Source organism: Corvus moneduloides, chromosome 6, assembly GCF_009650955.1.
Source record: "Corvus moneduloides isolate bCorMon1 chromosome 6, bCorMon1.pri, whole genome shotgun sequence".
Taxonomy (NCBI): domain Eukaryota; kingdom Metazoa; phylum Chordata; class Aves; order Passeriformes; family Corvidae; genus Corvus; species Corvus moneduloides.
Genome location: NC_045481.1, coordinates 18011262 through 18025276, shown reverse-complemented (window position 1 = coordinate 18025276; position 14015 = coordinate 18011262). Strand labels below are relative to the sequence as shown.

At 42.1% G+C, this 14015-nt stretch overlaps 2 protein-coding genes across 6 annotated transcripts in view; one reads left to right on the top strand and one right to left on the bottom strand.

Moving 5' to 3' along the window:
* Window positions 1–1558, bottom strand: part of GALC (galactosylceramidase) — a 32868-nt gene extending 31310 nt beyond the window's left edge. For 2 of the 4 annotated variants that reach the window (XM_032111409.1, XM_032111408.1), the window contains exons 1-2: window positions 1277–1558; window positions 353–421 (exon numbers count right to left, since the gene is read on the bottom strand). In XM_032111409.1, the coding sequence (XP_031967300.1) occupies window positions 353–421; window positions 1277–1474 (267 nt within the window). In that variant the 5' untranslated portion in view covers window positions 1475–1558. The remainder of the gene's footprint in view (window positions 1–352; window positions 422–1276) is intronic. The other 2 variants (XM_032111412.1, XM_032111410.1) reach the window with 2 other exon arrangements.
* Window positions 1559–5014: 3456 nt separating this feature from the next.
* On the top strand, window positions 5015–13519 carry GPR65 (G protein-coupled receptor 65). Of its 2 annotated transcripts, XM_032111413.1 has the most exons (3): window positions 5017–5117; window positions 6833–6928; window positions 9785–13519. In XM_032111413.1, the coding sequence occupies exon 3, from the start codon at window positions 9905–9907 to the stop codon at window positions 10940–10942; it is 1038 nt and encodes a 345-aa protein (XP_031967304.1). In that variant the 5' UTR covers window positions 5017–5117; window positions 6833–6928; window positions 9785–9904; the 3' UTR covers window positions 10943–13519. The 2 variants fall into 2 exon arrangements, with proteins under 2 accessions (XP_031967305.1, XP_031967304.1); XM_032111414.1 differs by lacking the exon at window positions 6833–6928 and having other exon boundaries at window positions 5015–5117.
* The last annotated feature ends 496 nt before the right edge of the window (window positions 13520–14015 follow it).

Below are 14015 nucleotides of genomic sequence, written 5' to 3'. Positions count from 1 at the left end.
AGCTAAACCCTCCACTTTAGCCACAGAAACAACTTCTCATTTAGCCCACATGAATGATCAAATACATGGTTAAATACATTTTCAAAAACATATTTTCAAAATATATTGTGACAACATGAAAGGAATTTTCTTAACAATATGAAGGGACAGCCCTGAACAAAATCCTGGTTGTCAAAAACAACACCTAAAATTTAAGGTTCTGATAACAATCAACATTAAAGTCGATGCTTTAGAAGATGAGATTTTTGTCTACTTTCAAGTAGCACTGAATATACTACAGGAGTTCCAACATTACACACTAAGAAATTCTGCATGAAATTAAACATTATTGTAGCAGTGAAACCAACCTTACCTTGAACAGGTAATCTAAAATCTGGGAGCGATAAGGTTCTTGGTAGTTCACCAGGAGTCTAGATGTGGCCTAAAATGGACAGAAAACATGACAATATGAAAACACAACTTTCAAAGATTTAACTACATCCCAGCTTTTCAGGCTAGGCCTTTCACAGAGCTAATAATTTTCACAAAAATAATTATAGCACCTGGAACTCAGCTAAGCCTCTGCATAAACTCGTTTCTAAGCCTTCAGCTGTGCATTTCTGGTTTCACAGGTTGCAACTGCCTTGTACTCCAGTTACCTGGAATTTACTGCAAACAGAGTCCAGAGAACAGAGAAAGAGATCACACGGCCTTAGGACAAGCAAAAGGCAGCTCCGACCCAGCACTATTTCTCACTCAACTCTCCCTGCTTTGGCTCACCATACACCAAAAGCAAGGGGAGCTCGCGGGCACAGAGGAAGGAGGCCAAAGCAAGCATCTCAGCAGGTCGAAGAGTGGTTAAAAGCTCCGGGAATCTCACGGCTCTGCTGCCTGGACCACAGGAAAGACAACGAGCGGCTGTGGCTCGTCCAGCATTTCAAAACGCAGGGACTATTAAGACCCTCTACATAAAAACCCACCCTGGCTTAGCTCTCCTCCACCGGCACCCAGGACATGGCACCCCGAAAAGCCACTGCACAGGCGGCCGGAGGGCTGGCGCAAAGCGGAGCCCGGCTCCATCACCCCCGCAGCCGAACCACTGGCCGCACCGCTCCCCTCAGCGCCTCCAGGCCTCGCCCGCCGAGCCCCGCTCACATCGTGTGGGTGTCCCCACTCCCCGTCAGTCCTCAGGGCTCCGCTCCGCGACACCCCCGGCCCAGGCTCCGCCGAAGCTACCACAGGCTCCCACTGACGGGACGCCCAGCCCAGGCGTCCCTTGCCGCGCCGAGGAGGATACCAGCATCGCAGCGCTGGAGGAGCCGCTCACCCCGCCGCCGCTGACAGCCCCGATCCCGTCGAACTCCCTGCCCAGCCCGTCGGCATCGTCCAGCACGTAGGTGGCCGCCAAGAGCGGAGCGGCACCGACCCTGGGGGGCCCCGGGCCGCAGCTACAGCCAAGCAGGATCGTGCCCCAGAGCAGAGCCGCGCAGCCCATCCCGGTCCAGCTCCGCTCCCGCCGCGTCCTGCGGCCGCCCTGACCCTGCCGCGCCTCCGCACTGCCCGGCAACGCGCGGCACGTGAGCGCGCCGCCTGCCCGCCCCGGGGCGGGGCGGTGCGCCCGGCGCCGCCATCTTGCTCAAGGGAAAGGAGGGGTCCGGAAGGCTCTCAGCCTTTACGGGCAGCCCCGCCCGGCTGAAGGCAGCAGTTGCCATTTTGAGAAAGGGCAAGGCAGGCCGCTGCGGCGTGTGCCGCCATGCCGGAGTTGGGCACTGCGCAGCGACCGAAGCTATGGCGGGGCCAGCCTGGGTGTGGGAAAGCTGCATGGCTGTGAGGCGAGGAGGGGTTTGTGTGGGAGCGCGGCAGGAATGGCGTTCAGTGTAGCGTGAGCAGCCGCGCGTAGGGGCTGAGTCAAGCCGACTCTCTTTTTCGGGGCCTCTGCCTCTCCTTTTTGGGGCCTCTGATACTTGTCCCGGGCGAGGAACGGCGTTTCCTAGTGCGTCATTCCCAGGCCCTCCCTGCACCTCGCAGCCAGTGTCCTGGGTTTGCGCCGCTCTCAGGCTGCCTCCAAATCCCCTGACGAGTCGGCACAAAGCGGCGCTTTGAAGGAGCACATTCCAGCGCCCCGTGAGAAGGACCTTTGATCGCCGCAGGGGCAGAGGCTGGGAGCGGCCCCGGGCCCCGCGCCAGGCCCGCAGAGGCCCTGCCCCGCAGAGGTTGCTGGCAGCCCCGCTCCCTTCCCGGGGAATCCCAGTGGTCGCCAGTTAGATCCGCAGCTGCGTCAGCAGGTCACCAGAGAGGGATGCTGAACGTGGGGTTTAAGTTATGATTGGCGGAACGAGCCTGTTCACGCCTTCAGGGGTACGCTGTAGGGCAGCCGCATCAAAATGTGAGCAGCTGAGCCGCACGCCAAAAATTTCTGTGAGGTTTGCCGGGGTATTCCCTCAGACTCCGCCTCATGCAAGCATTCGGCTCGGAGGAAAAGTAACCTGGAGATCGGCGATCAGCTTGATTATCCTATAAAAATTCATAATGGGGAACTGTCTTTTTTATTGACCTCAGTATTTCATAGAGGAGATGCTTCATGTGCCTAAAGGTGGAATGAAGCATGAGGCGATGCAGTGGCTGATGTCCTGCGTCGAGTAAGAGCTGTGAAAAAGCTCAGGTTTTGCACGTTTCTAAACATGAAGAATGCTGTTATTCGAGCCTCGGCACTCTTGTCATTGATCTAATGTCTCAGTGATGACATTACCTGACTGACGTTTCCTGTTTATTTCTTTTTAAATAGCAATACCAAGCACTCACAAAACATTTTGCACTTTACAGCAATATCAAGCATTAACTAATGAACCTGCTCACACCCAAATGAGCTATATGATACCATTATGACATGCAGAAGGACAGAGTGACTTCCTCAGGGCTACAGTGAGTCAGTGCCAGAGGTAGAATTATGCTCCTGGTCCTATTTCACATTCATTCCAGCAGACTGTACGGTTTTGCACACCTGGAAGGTTTGCAAAACAATCATGAATTATTAATTTATTCATTTTTATAGTTTCATTGATTAATGCATCAATTTATTCCATGTAAAAGGCTTCAGCTGTGAAATTCAGTCTCTTATTCACTGATAAGATCCTAAAATTGTCAGTTTTCAAAACCCATATTTGCAATCCTGTGATGTGCTGAGTGCCCACCCTTTTCAGTTGGTACAGAAAAACATTCTCACAATCTGTTTTGGTGGAAGGAAAAGGATATTTTACTGTGACTCTGTGAACTTTTATTCTGCAATAAGAATCTTGACCTTGTGTTGAACCTTTTTTTCTTTACACTTTTATTCATGACCCCTTTGTATGCCCGAATTTAGCCAATAAACTTACTAAGGACTTACTCTGCTTCTTTTCTAGATAAGATTGTTTTCCACTGTTAATACTTTTCTATTTGAGGTCTTTTTTTTTTAATTTTTTTATGGATAGTTGATTAATCACAGCGAACACTAAGAACACCTGTTCCAAGATGACTGATCTGAGATACTGTGTATGTCCAGATCTCAAAAAACCTGTGGAAAATTGTGCTGCTTACATGAGAAATTAAATTGTTGCATGTGGGCACAGTTAAGAATTTATTTTTACATACAGCTTTTCTTCAAGAATGCATGAGAGGCATTGTCTCCTCTCTTGCTGCCGTTGATCTTCAGTCCTTGTATTGTCACAGCAAAGAACTGTAGAAATGTTTCAATAATGTTTCTCTGTTTCTAATAATGATAACCGTTTTTTCTTCAGCAAATTGTAGGAATGCTCAACAAAATAGCAGCAGAACCAGCAAACGTGACACTGTTCTTATTTGGTATTCTTGTTAGGAATAGGCATGTGGAAAGTGATGAAACAAGTCTTTGTCTAATGAATTTTGTCTCAATAAAAATGAGAGTGTGACTGAAATTTATTTTAGAGATTTGTGTAAGCAAGTGGTCTTCCATTTACCAAACTGGAAGGGGCTCTTATAACAGTTTGAGAATGGCCACAAGTAGTTGATAATTTAGGCTTCATGTAACAGTCAGATCAGTAAAAAACTGTGGATGAAAAAGTCATGCTCTGACTGAAAAAAAAGGAACCAAATCTGTGCATCCAGTGGTTAAATATTACAGAGCTGCCTGGTATTCTCAAGAAAGTCAGTATGACCCTATTTTAGAACATTTGAATTTTTTTTGTTTCATTTCTCCTCAGCATCTGAATCGTCAAAATGGACAGTTTTGGTGTTACCCAACAAATGGGCGTTTCAAGTGAAATTGTACCCACTTTCTTAAAGCAGAATTATATTGTTTCAAACAATTTAGAAGAAAATACACGCAATAAATTATTTTGATCACGGGGGGAGAGGAGAACTGTGCTCACCTGTCTAATTGAAAGAATTGTCTGTTAAAAGAATCACTCCTATGAAAACAACATCCAACCTCAGATTCAGTTTATATAAAAATACATTAATATGTAACCTGTCACAGTGCATAACATACTGTTATCCTTTGTTAACTAGAACTATTCACAAACTTCTCATAAATTCTGAAAATACTTAATTGTTTTTCTACAAACTACTAAAGTCGTGATACATTTTTGTGCTCTTCTTAGGTGGATTCTTTTTGATTCTGTGATAAACTTGTAGGGAAAAGCAAGTGAGGTCCTTCAGTCAACAAAAAACATACATGTTTTGAACTTATACAGTTAAACACAAATAAAACAGCATTTTATTTCTCTGGGTGGTTTCTCTGCAGAATGTAATGTCTCCTAGATAAGGGGTGTAAATATACTACGCTCATATAATTAGGCAATATTTTAAATTAAACTTCTATAAAGTCTCTAAAAGTATTCCTATACCTACCGAGGTTGCTTCCATCCTTTGTTCATTATCTTTGTAATTATATTATCTTTTTTCTCATGGACAAGCTCAGATAAACAAGGAATTGGGGAAAGAAGAAAAAAAAAAAGGAAGCAAAACCAAGAGATGTGTGAACTGCTGCCTGTTTATCTAAGAGCAGCTTCCTGTTTCTGTATCTGATCAAGTAGAAGCAGACACTTTTCTTAGAAGCAGACACGGGTTACACTGCAAATGGCATAACAGGAACCGCTGCACGGGGACACGTGGCTGCCAAGGTAAGTGCTCAGGATCCAAGGAGCCAGGGACACAGCTACATTCTGGGACAGGTTTCAACCTAGCTGTCCCTAATGGGATGCTGACATCAGACAATAGAAAGAAGGGACACAAAAGGGGCTGGAAAAGATTGCTTTGGGAGAAGGATTATTTCAGTCCCAGCACAACCAAAACGTGAGACTAAGGCAAAAGACATCAAAAGATCGAATTAGGAAAGACATACCTAGGATTGGCAAAGAAAGCTTGATTCATTGTTTGCTCTAATGGCATTGCCACAATCAAAATACTGTTGATTATGAAAGGGGGAAAGATGGAGAAGAACTGTATTTGGGGGTGAATTTTCAACATTCTGAGCTGTCCCGTCACTGCAAAAAGTGCCTCAGGCCTCCCCAAAGGTTCCAGTAACTCTTCTATTAGTGTTCTTCAGTATTTTCCAACACTAACAAGATACCCAGTGCTATTTATATGAATATGCAGAATGCTTAAAACTTAGCAGAAAAATAAGCTCTGGTAAAAGTAGCTTCTTGGAATGCCAGGTATCATGTATATGAAAATATTTTGTACATCTTTCTGTATGCATAGAGGAAAATATGATGCACATAATGATATAGCAAAGTAATACTTGCCTGCATGGCCTACATCCTAAAAAACATGTTGGAGTTTTTTTTGTATTTGCTCATATTAACTCAATGTTTATGCTCAATGAAGCAGTCCATAAATTATATCTCCAAGTTAAAAAGGCTGAGCTCTTTTAGACCTGTTTGAGTCTCTGCTCATGGAGACCTGTGGGTAAACTTTAATGTTGCATGAGGAAAAATGCTGTTAATTTTAAGCAAAAAAGGCCACGTTTCTGAAAGGTGTATTTCAACTCTCCTAAACTGTGAAGTTTTTCAGAATTAAGTTTTGAGATCTGCTCATTAGATAAAAAGAATTGGCTATGGAATGTCCCTTGTACTCGAAGGAATCATCTTGGCAATGGAACTTATTTTGAGAACACAAAGCAATCTACTTTGTTGAAATTCCTTGAAGACAAAAAGGAAAACCATCTGTCTTTCCATCTTACGATTGATATACAGTACCACCAGTACAGCAGCTACTGCACTAGCTCACACAGCATTGTTCCTTTCTCACCTTACAAAGTTGTTTACAGATAAGAGTATGGAATATCCTTTTTTATTTATGCTTATGAAAGTTTTAACTTTACACTTCGTGAATTTCAAAATGTCATAGATGGAAAGACCACATGAAGCTCTCTTTGAACCTGAAGAAGATGCTGTAGAAATGCATTGATACAAATAAAGTATATATTGACTACTTTTCCCTAGAAACTCCCACAAGGTTCTTTTACAGGTTTGTTTGCATAAACTACTTGAAGCATAACATTTGCTAGTTCATTTGTCTAAATTTTATGTCTTACTGACTCTTCAGAATTCTTGTACAGTGGGTTTTCTGTAGCAAAATGACAGAGGCAGGAACTATGATAATAATTGAATAATGTGTCTAAAAGAAAAAATTAATGTTAATAATTTTAATTTTTTTATTTGAAACATCTGATACCAAAACAATTCTACAAAATAAATTACAAGTATATGGAATTAGTCACAGTAGGTTTGGACCATGAAAGTCAAACCATTAGACTGTATCATTAAACTGAAATTCCTTGATAGTTAAAAAAAAATAACAATCATTGGGGAAAATGATCAAATATTGTTTTTAGGATAGCTGTAAGGCAATACCATCCTCCTAGGCAAAACCAGCAAGTGTGCTCAGTATTGGAGAGAAAACCTGGGAGTGCTTCAGATCATGCACTCAGGTAAGAAAAATCATCCTGCATTACAAAGTCCTAATTATCAGAAAACTCAGCAAGAAGGTGTGATATGGACTACCTGCTCTGAATTAAGGCCCTGCACAATCTGAGTGAAATGTGTTGTAAGCAGGGCAAAGTAGTGCTTTCTGCTTTTATATTTCTGTGCAAGAAACTGCAGCATGCATTGTGGTAAGCTTCCTTTGCTGGCTCTTTGACACACTTTAGTATAGGTCATCAATACGTGCCAGAAAGACACACTTCTCATTATTACCATCACTGAAAGCATGTCCTCATGTAAGTACCATCCATGTGTCATCAAAGTTCGGACATGGATTACCTGGGGAGTGCTACACAGCCTCCAGGGCTGTGTTCATAGGAACTAATGAACATACTGGTTAAGAAGAAATGGGGTACAGTGACCTGTGAATATGAAGGGCAGAACAAATGTTCTGAGGTGACAAATTTCATGTGGTCTCAGCTCACGTCTTTGAATTTCATGTTTAGTGTCCCAGCTTGCCATTAGCCAATTATACCTTCAGATATTAGTTCCTTAAGGCAGATGGCAGAAGGGCAAAGTCTTGCCCCAAAGAACGTGGTTTATTCAGACAACAGCAATATAAGGACAAGTGTTTTTATGATCAGTGAGATCAACACCGCAAAACTCTTAGAAACAATGAGCTAAAATAAGAAAGCTGAAGAAAAACAGGCGTCATGAGGAAATTGACATGTTGGTCTGTGAGTGGATACAAAAGAAGCTGTTGTGAGTAACACGAGAGAAGCTGGGAGCTTATAAGGATGGTGAGTCTGTAATACAAATTAACGAACAAAAGAGAAAGCGTTTATGGGGGAGGGAGAAGGAATTCCAGTTTCTCCGTCATGAGACTAGCAAACACTGCCTCATACACTTGCTGCATTTAATACATGCTTCTGAAAGGGCATATTTCGCTTGTAGACAGGAAGAGACCTGTCATAAAGAGATGCTGAAGTGTGATTAGGAGAAGAGGTAGGTATTTTATCTTTGATTCATCTGGTCTGTCTGCACACATTTGATTTCTTTTTGGTGAGAAGTGGGTCACAAAACCCTGGGATCTAATTTCTAGAGCTAGATATTTATTTTGTGATACTTATCTATACTGGTAAGCTTACCATGCCCTATTTACTGTGTGGTTTTACGAAACCAAGCTGAAATGCAGACATCTTATGTTTGTGTTAAATATAGACGCTGCATTTTTTTAAAATTAGTCATCATGTTGGTGAAGTTCCTCAATGGACCAAACCACCAAGTCCTCAAGAATTTTCCATTACTTTCAAGCTTGTGAATGAGTTTAGCTCTAGCTGATAAGGTAGGAAACTTGATCAAATAAAGCAGTGGCAGGTAAAATTGAATATTTGCTTTCTGGCTAGTTTTGTCATTGTTCCCTTTTTTTATGAATAATCATGAAAGGGGCATTTTTATGGACAAGAGATCCATATAATAACCTCTCAACACAGACAATAATCCTGTTTGGGTTTTCTGATAAACCCAGAAACACATCAAACCCATAAAAGGCTAAATTTTTCTTACCACATGGAAAAGTTTCTGCACAGGAGTTGTATTCCATTGAAGTTCTTTCCCATGTGGGGACAGTTATAGAGGTGCTATCATGCAGCCTACGCGTTCTTCAGCCTCTTTACCTGCTCTGCTGGCAGTCCAGGCTCAAAGCACAGACAAGTTATCTCAGAAGTCTTTCAAGCAGTTAGTATATTTGGCAGTATAACTGGACTGCAACCAGTATTTTCCATTCTCGTATTTCCTGAATGTAACAATTGGGTCTTTAGAGAAGGGAGCTGCTGAGTGTCAGAGCGGTGATACAGTCAGTGAGTACCATCTGTCTCACAACTACAGTTGTACACCCTTTCTTACTGGAAGGTCAGCTCTTCTATGTGCTTCTAAGGCTCACGCATGCAACTCCTCCAGTCTCACTGCTTAAGTCAGGGCTGCCATTTTACTGATATTTTCATGTTGAAGCTGTTGATAACCACAGTCCTGGAAGTGACTAAGAAAAGTTTAATTGCTAATGACTTTATAAGCTCATGCATCGCAGCCACAATTTTTAGAGGGAAGAAGTGTAAATGAAAAATTGTACTCAGAGTCTCCACCTCATACATTCAAAGGGACACCCAGCAGATTGTCATGTGCGTGCAGGAACCCAATAGACTGCCAGGTTTCACATGAGGGTTTCCGGTACATGCAGTAATTGTTGCTGGGACAGCTCGGTTGATGGCAAGTTCTTGTGGGATCACATACAAAGGAGGAGAGAAGAAGCAGGGATATGTGAGGATGCAAAGAAGCCAAGAGTGATTTGCAATAGTGAAACATACCAGACACAGATTTTCCTCTTCTGAGGAGATCCCAACATCCAGCAGTACCTGAATCCCTGTATTTCTATCCTTGTCTCTCCATTGCCTTAGAGGGGAGGAGGTTATTTGTGATAAGAAATCTACCATATTCATATTCCCAAAACCATGCTAACCAGAATAATATAAAGTGCACATCTATTATTTTATTTGTGGTCCACTTTCTGATCTCCTTTAACTTCCCACAAGAGAGACCCAGGATTGCAGGACACCCCCCCCCCCCCCGCCAGAAGAAGTGTCTTAACTATTCTATTCATCCTGCTTCTGCTGTAAAGCTTCCATCTAACTGGCCTTGACCACGTTAGATTTTGGGTTCCTCTTCCTATGCATTCCTAACTCCAGGAGTGTTTACATCCTCTGATGTCCTACAGTTTCTTTCTTCTAAAAAAAAAAAAGACACACACCAAGAATCCCATACAAACAAACAGAAATGTTATAGCTGACATTTTTCCTTTTTGGTAACAGAAGGCTGGAATCTTGTCAACCACGTCCTGAAGAACTAACAGATGACAACCCATCAGACTACACAGGGGATTTTATTGCACCCAGGCTGGAATTATCTCAAGGATACTACTGGGGGGGACAATGAACAACAACACTGAGTGCCATGATGATCACACCCTGGATAAATATTTGTTTCCCTTTGTGTACAGCATTGTGATGATGATCAGTATTCCCATCAACTGCATATCCCTCTATGCATCTTGCATTCAGGTGAGGAAAAAGAATGAGTTAGCAGTCTACATCTTTAGCCTGTCCCTGGCTGACCTTTTGTACTCTTTGATCCTGCCTCTGTGGATTGATTATGCCTGGCATGGAGATGACTGGAGGCTCTCTGCCTTGCTTTGTCAGATTTTTGCCTTCCTTATGTATATGAATTTCTACACCAGCACCGCATTCCTTGCTTGCATCTCTATTGACAGGTACCTGGCATTAGTTCACCCCTTGAAGTTCCAGTACTTGCGCACAAGAAGATTTTCATTGATTGTCAGCATAATTGTTTGGCTTCTGGAAAGCATCTTTAATTCAGTCATATTGGTGAAAAAAGAAGTATTCAATGATCCTTGCAATTTCACTAATCATACGTTATGCTATGATAATTACCCCCTGGAAAGGTGGCAGGCAAACATAAATTTATTCCGGATATGCTCAGGGTATTTGGTCCCTTTAATAATCATCATATTTTGCTACCACAGAATTTACCAAGTAGTGAGGTATAACCAAGCCACAGTAGATGAAGAAAAGAAAAAAGTGAGGAAACTTATTTTGAACATCACAGTTAGTTTCATTGTTTGCTTCACTCCTTATCATGTTTTATTGCTTATTCGCAGCATCAAAGAACCTTCCATGTCTGACCCACACCTTTTGTTGTTGATGTATAAGGTTTACAGAATCACACAGGCCTTAACAAGTTTGAATTGCATTGCGGATCCCATTCTGTACTGCTTTGTGAGTGAAACTGCACGAACAGAGATAGTGAATTTGCTCAGGTATTGCTTGTGCCTGCGAAAACGTGAGGAAGACCAAGTGAAAGAACATGCTCTATGTAGTTCTGCTACAAAAAGCACTGCACTGATCACCTACAGAACTTCCAGTGTAACACAGACTGTCAAAAATTCCTGAATGAGCACATGCAAAGGAAAATTGGATAACCTAAAAGAAAAAGAAAGAAAAATTCTTCTCCAGTCTGTACCTAGGAAATGCCCCAAAAGTCAGACATACCAATCTAAGTGAAACCAGTAGCTGGAGCCATATAGGGTCAATGTAATCAATGGAGCATCAACACATATCTTTCAATCAGGTATGGTATATAAATCAATGACAACAACGAAACACATAGTCAAGAAGGATGGCTGTGACATGCTGACGGAATTACTGAGGATCCCCCACAGAACTGTCTCCTGTTGCAGCTTGCTAGCCAGCCTGCTGCAATATACTTAGCTGGAAGAAGGCTGAAGTCCTCTTTGTCCTGATTGGCAAAGGAGCAGACAGAGGGAGTGTGGTAAATTTCTCTATAATTTTGTGGTGTAATTTATGCTGCTATGATGGTTCCTGTGTTTCATTAAAGGCTCAAATTCTTCTTCAGCATACACCTGAGATCAGCCACTTCTTAAAATTGTTTACTTTTTGTGTACAGGTACTTACCTGCCCTTAAGCTTTTGTTTTCTTTGAAAAATGTATGTTCTAATGTATAACTGCATGTCATGCATTTTCATTACAGTACCAGTAGTGGGTTTCAGACAGTTGAAGATTCATTACTTCAAGTGCCTATAGAGAAGAAAATTCCAGCCACCAGTGTTTTAACTTGGATGAAACTTTTCATTATACATGCAGGGGTGGAAGAGAGGGATAGAAAGGTGAGGTTTCACATCTCCACAGCATAAAGGGCCAGCCTTTAGAGTTGCTTATATGACTGAAATCTGGAGTGTGGTTCCATTTTCAGACTCAACAGAGCAAGGTTTGCATCCATTTACTTAACTGCACATGGAGGCCTCCTCTAGAGGTTCCAGGGCTCTCAATCTGCCAGTTTTAAAAAATTAAACAACAAGCCAGGCAGAAATACTGACAAACCAGGTGTTTGAACATGAATGCACCAAAAAACAGTAAGAATAGAAGCAAAAGTACCCACATTTTGAGAGTTGATGTTAGCACAGATCAGAAGTGCAGCTGTTAATCCAGGGACCTGTTCATATGCAGGCCCCAGAAACAGCTGCCTGGCTCCCTAGTTCCCTGTCCCACCCAGACACCTGGCCCTCTGAAAAGAGTTAAAACATGGAAAGTCTCTTTTTTCTCCTCTCACAACCTTTTTTACTTTTGCTCAATTCCCAAGAAAAATATTTGGTTATGGTGGTTTTTTAATTGCATGGGGAAAGAATTTTTCTTTCCATCAAAAAAAAAAAAAAAAAAAAAAAAAAAAAAAAAAAAAAAAAAAATCTCCCTCCAGCAAATTTGTGTTGTGGAAAGATTTTGACAAGCACTTTTCAGCACCTTTTTAGGTCTGACATTATGTATGGAGGATGTGCATAAAGTGGTCACAAGTAATAAGATTTCTTATGAGAATATCCCTCTGTGTGTAAATTAAAAATTTCTCCATTGCAAAGAACGTTTTAACTGTTTTCATGAGTTGCTGTGTGTGTCTGTACTTTCTGTTAATTTCACTTTCTGAAATGGGAACTTGCCAGGCTGTGGAAGCTGGGCTTGTTCAGCCTCGAGAAGAGAAGACTTTGGGGGACCTAATGGCAGCTTTGCAATCCTGCAAAGAGAATATTGAGAAGATGGAGCCAAGCTGTTCACAAGAGCTCATAGCAGGAGTGGTGTGGTTTAAGCCTGGCTGGAAATTAAGCACCATGCAGCCACTTGCTCAACCTCCTTCTGTCCCTGCACAGACAGGTGAAATGGAGAGGAGAATCAAAGTAAAACTTGTAGGTTGAAATAAGAACAGGTTTATAATCAAAAATAAATTTAAAATGTAGTAATAATGGTAAATTATAATAATAATGATAATGATAATAATAAGGGAAAAAACCACGTGACGCACAACACACTTGCTCACCACCCACTGACCAATGCCCACTTCCTAAACCCAGATCAGCCACCCTTCTGGGTAACTTCCCCCAGATTATATACTGGGCATGACATTCTATTGTGTGGAATATCACATTGGCCAGTTCAGGTCACCTGTCCCAGATATGTCCCCTCCCGTTTCTTTTGCAAACATCCTCACTGGCAGAGCATGAGACAAGAAAAAAGTCCTTTACTTAGGATAAACATGCCTTAACAAAACCAAAACACATCAGTGTGTTATCAACACCATTCTCACTCTGAATTCAAAACACAGCAACATAACAGCTACTGAAAGGAAATTAACTCTACCTGAGCTGAAACTGGGACAAGGAGGGACAAGAAATCATGTGTATAACTTGAAGCAAGAAGGGTCAGGGCTGACTTACGGAAGAAGTTCTGAGCTATGAAGAACTGACAAGCAGCGGATCAGGTTGCACCAAGATGTTCTGTGTGCTCCATCCTCAGCGGTTTTTAAAACCCAACTCAACAAAGCTTGAGCAACATCTGGCCTTGTAGCTGACCATCCCTTTAGCAGAAGGTTGGACTTGAGATTTCCTGAGGTCCCTTCAAACCCCAATTATCCTGTGATCCTCTGGGTAGTCACTATTCTGGCTGTTGCAATCCTCTCTAGAAAATTACATTCCCTTCTCTTTTTTGTTTTCATTTACTGGATTTTGTTTTGATGTGGCTTTGTGTTTCTGATTTTTTTTTCTGTAGTTCCTTCTTATATATTATGAAGGAAGAATTATGCAAGCAGCAGTGCAAGTTACTTCACCATGAATTTTTTCCAGTGCTGACCTATGCATTTTGCAATAGAATGTGGAATTTCACAGCAGCATTGAAATAAAAGCAGAACCAAACTTCACTGTAACTTCATGGAAAAAAGAACTCAGTGGTTCATTTTTAAATCTTTCACACACCATAAAGGTTGGAAAGTTAATTCTATTTCAGCTTTTAATTTAAAGAATTTAAGAATTAATTTAAAGAATAATGAAAACTGAAGGTAAGCAACAAAACTGAGTCAAATTTAACCTCTGTGTCAGGGAGCAGTGAGAGCCAGCAGCTCTGCAAGGGGCAGTGAGCGAGGAGCTGAGGGTGACAGCCAGGCAGCCTGGGCAGCATCGTCACTGAA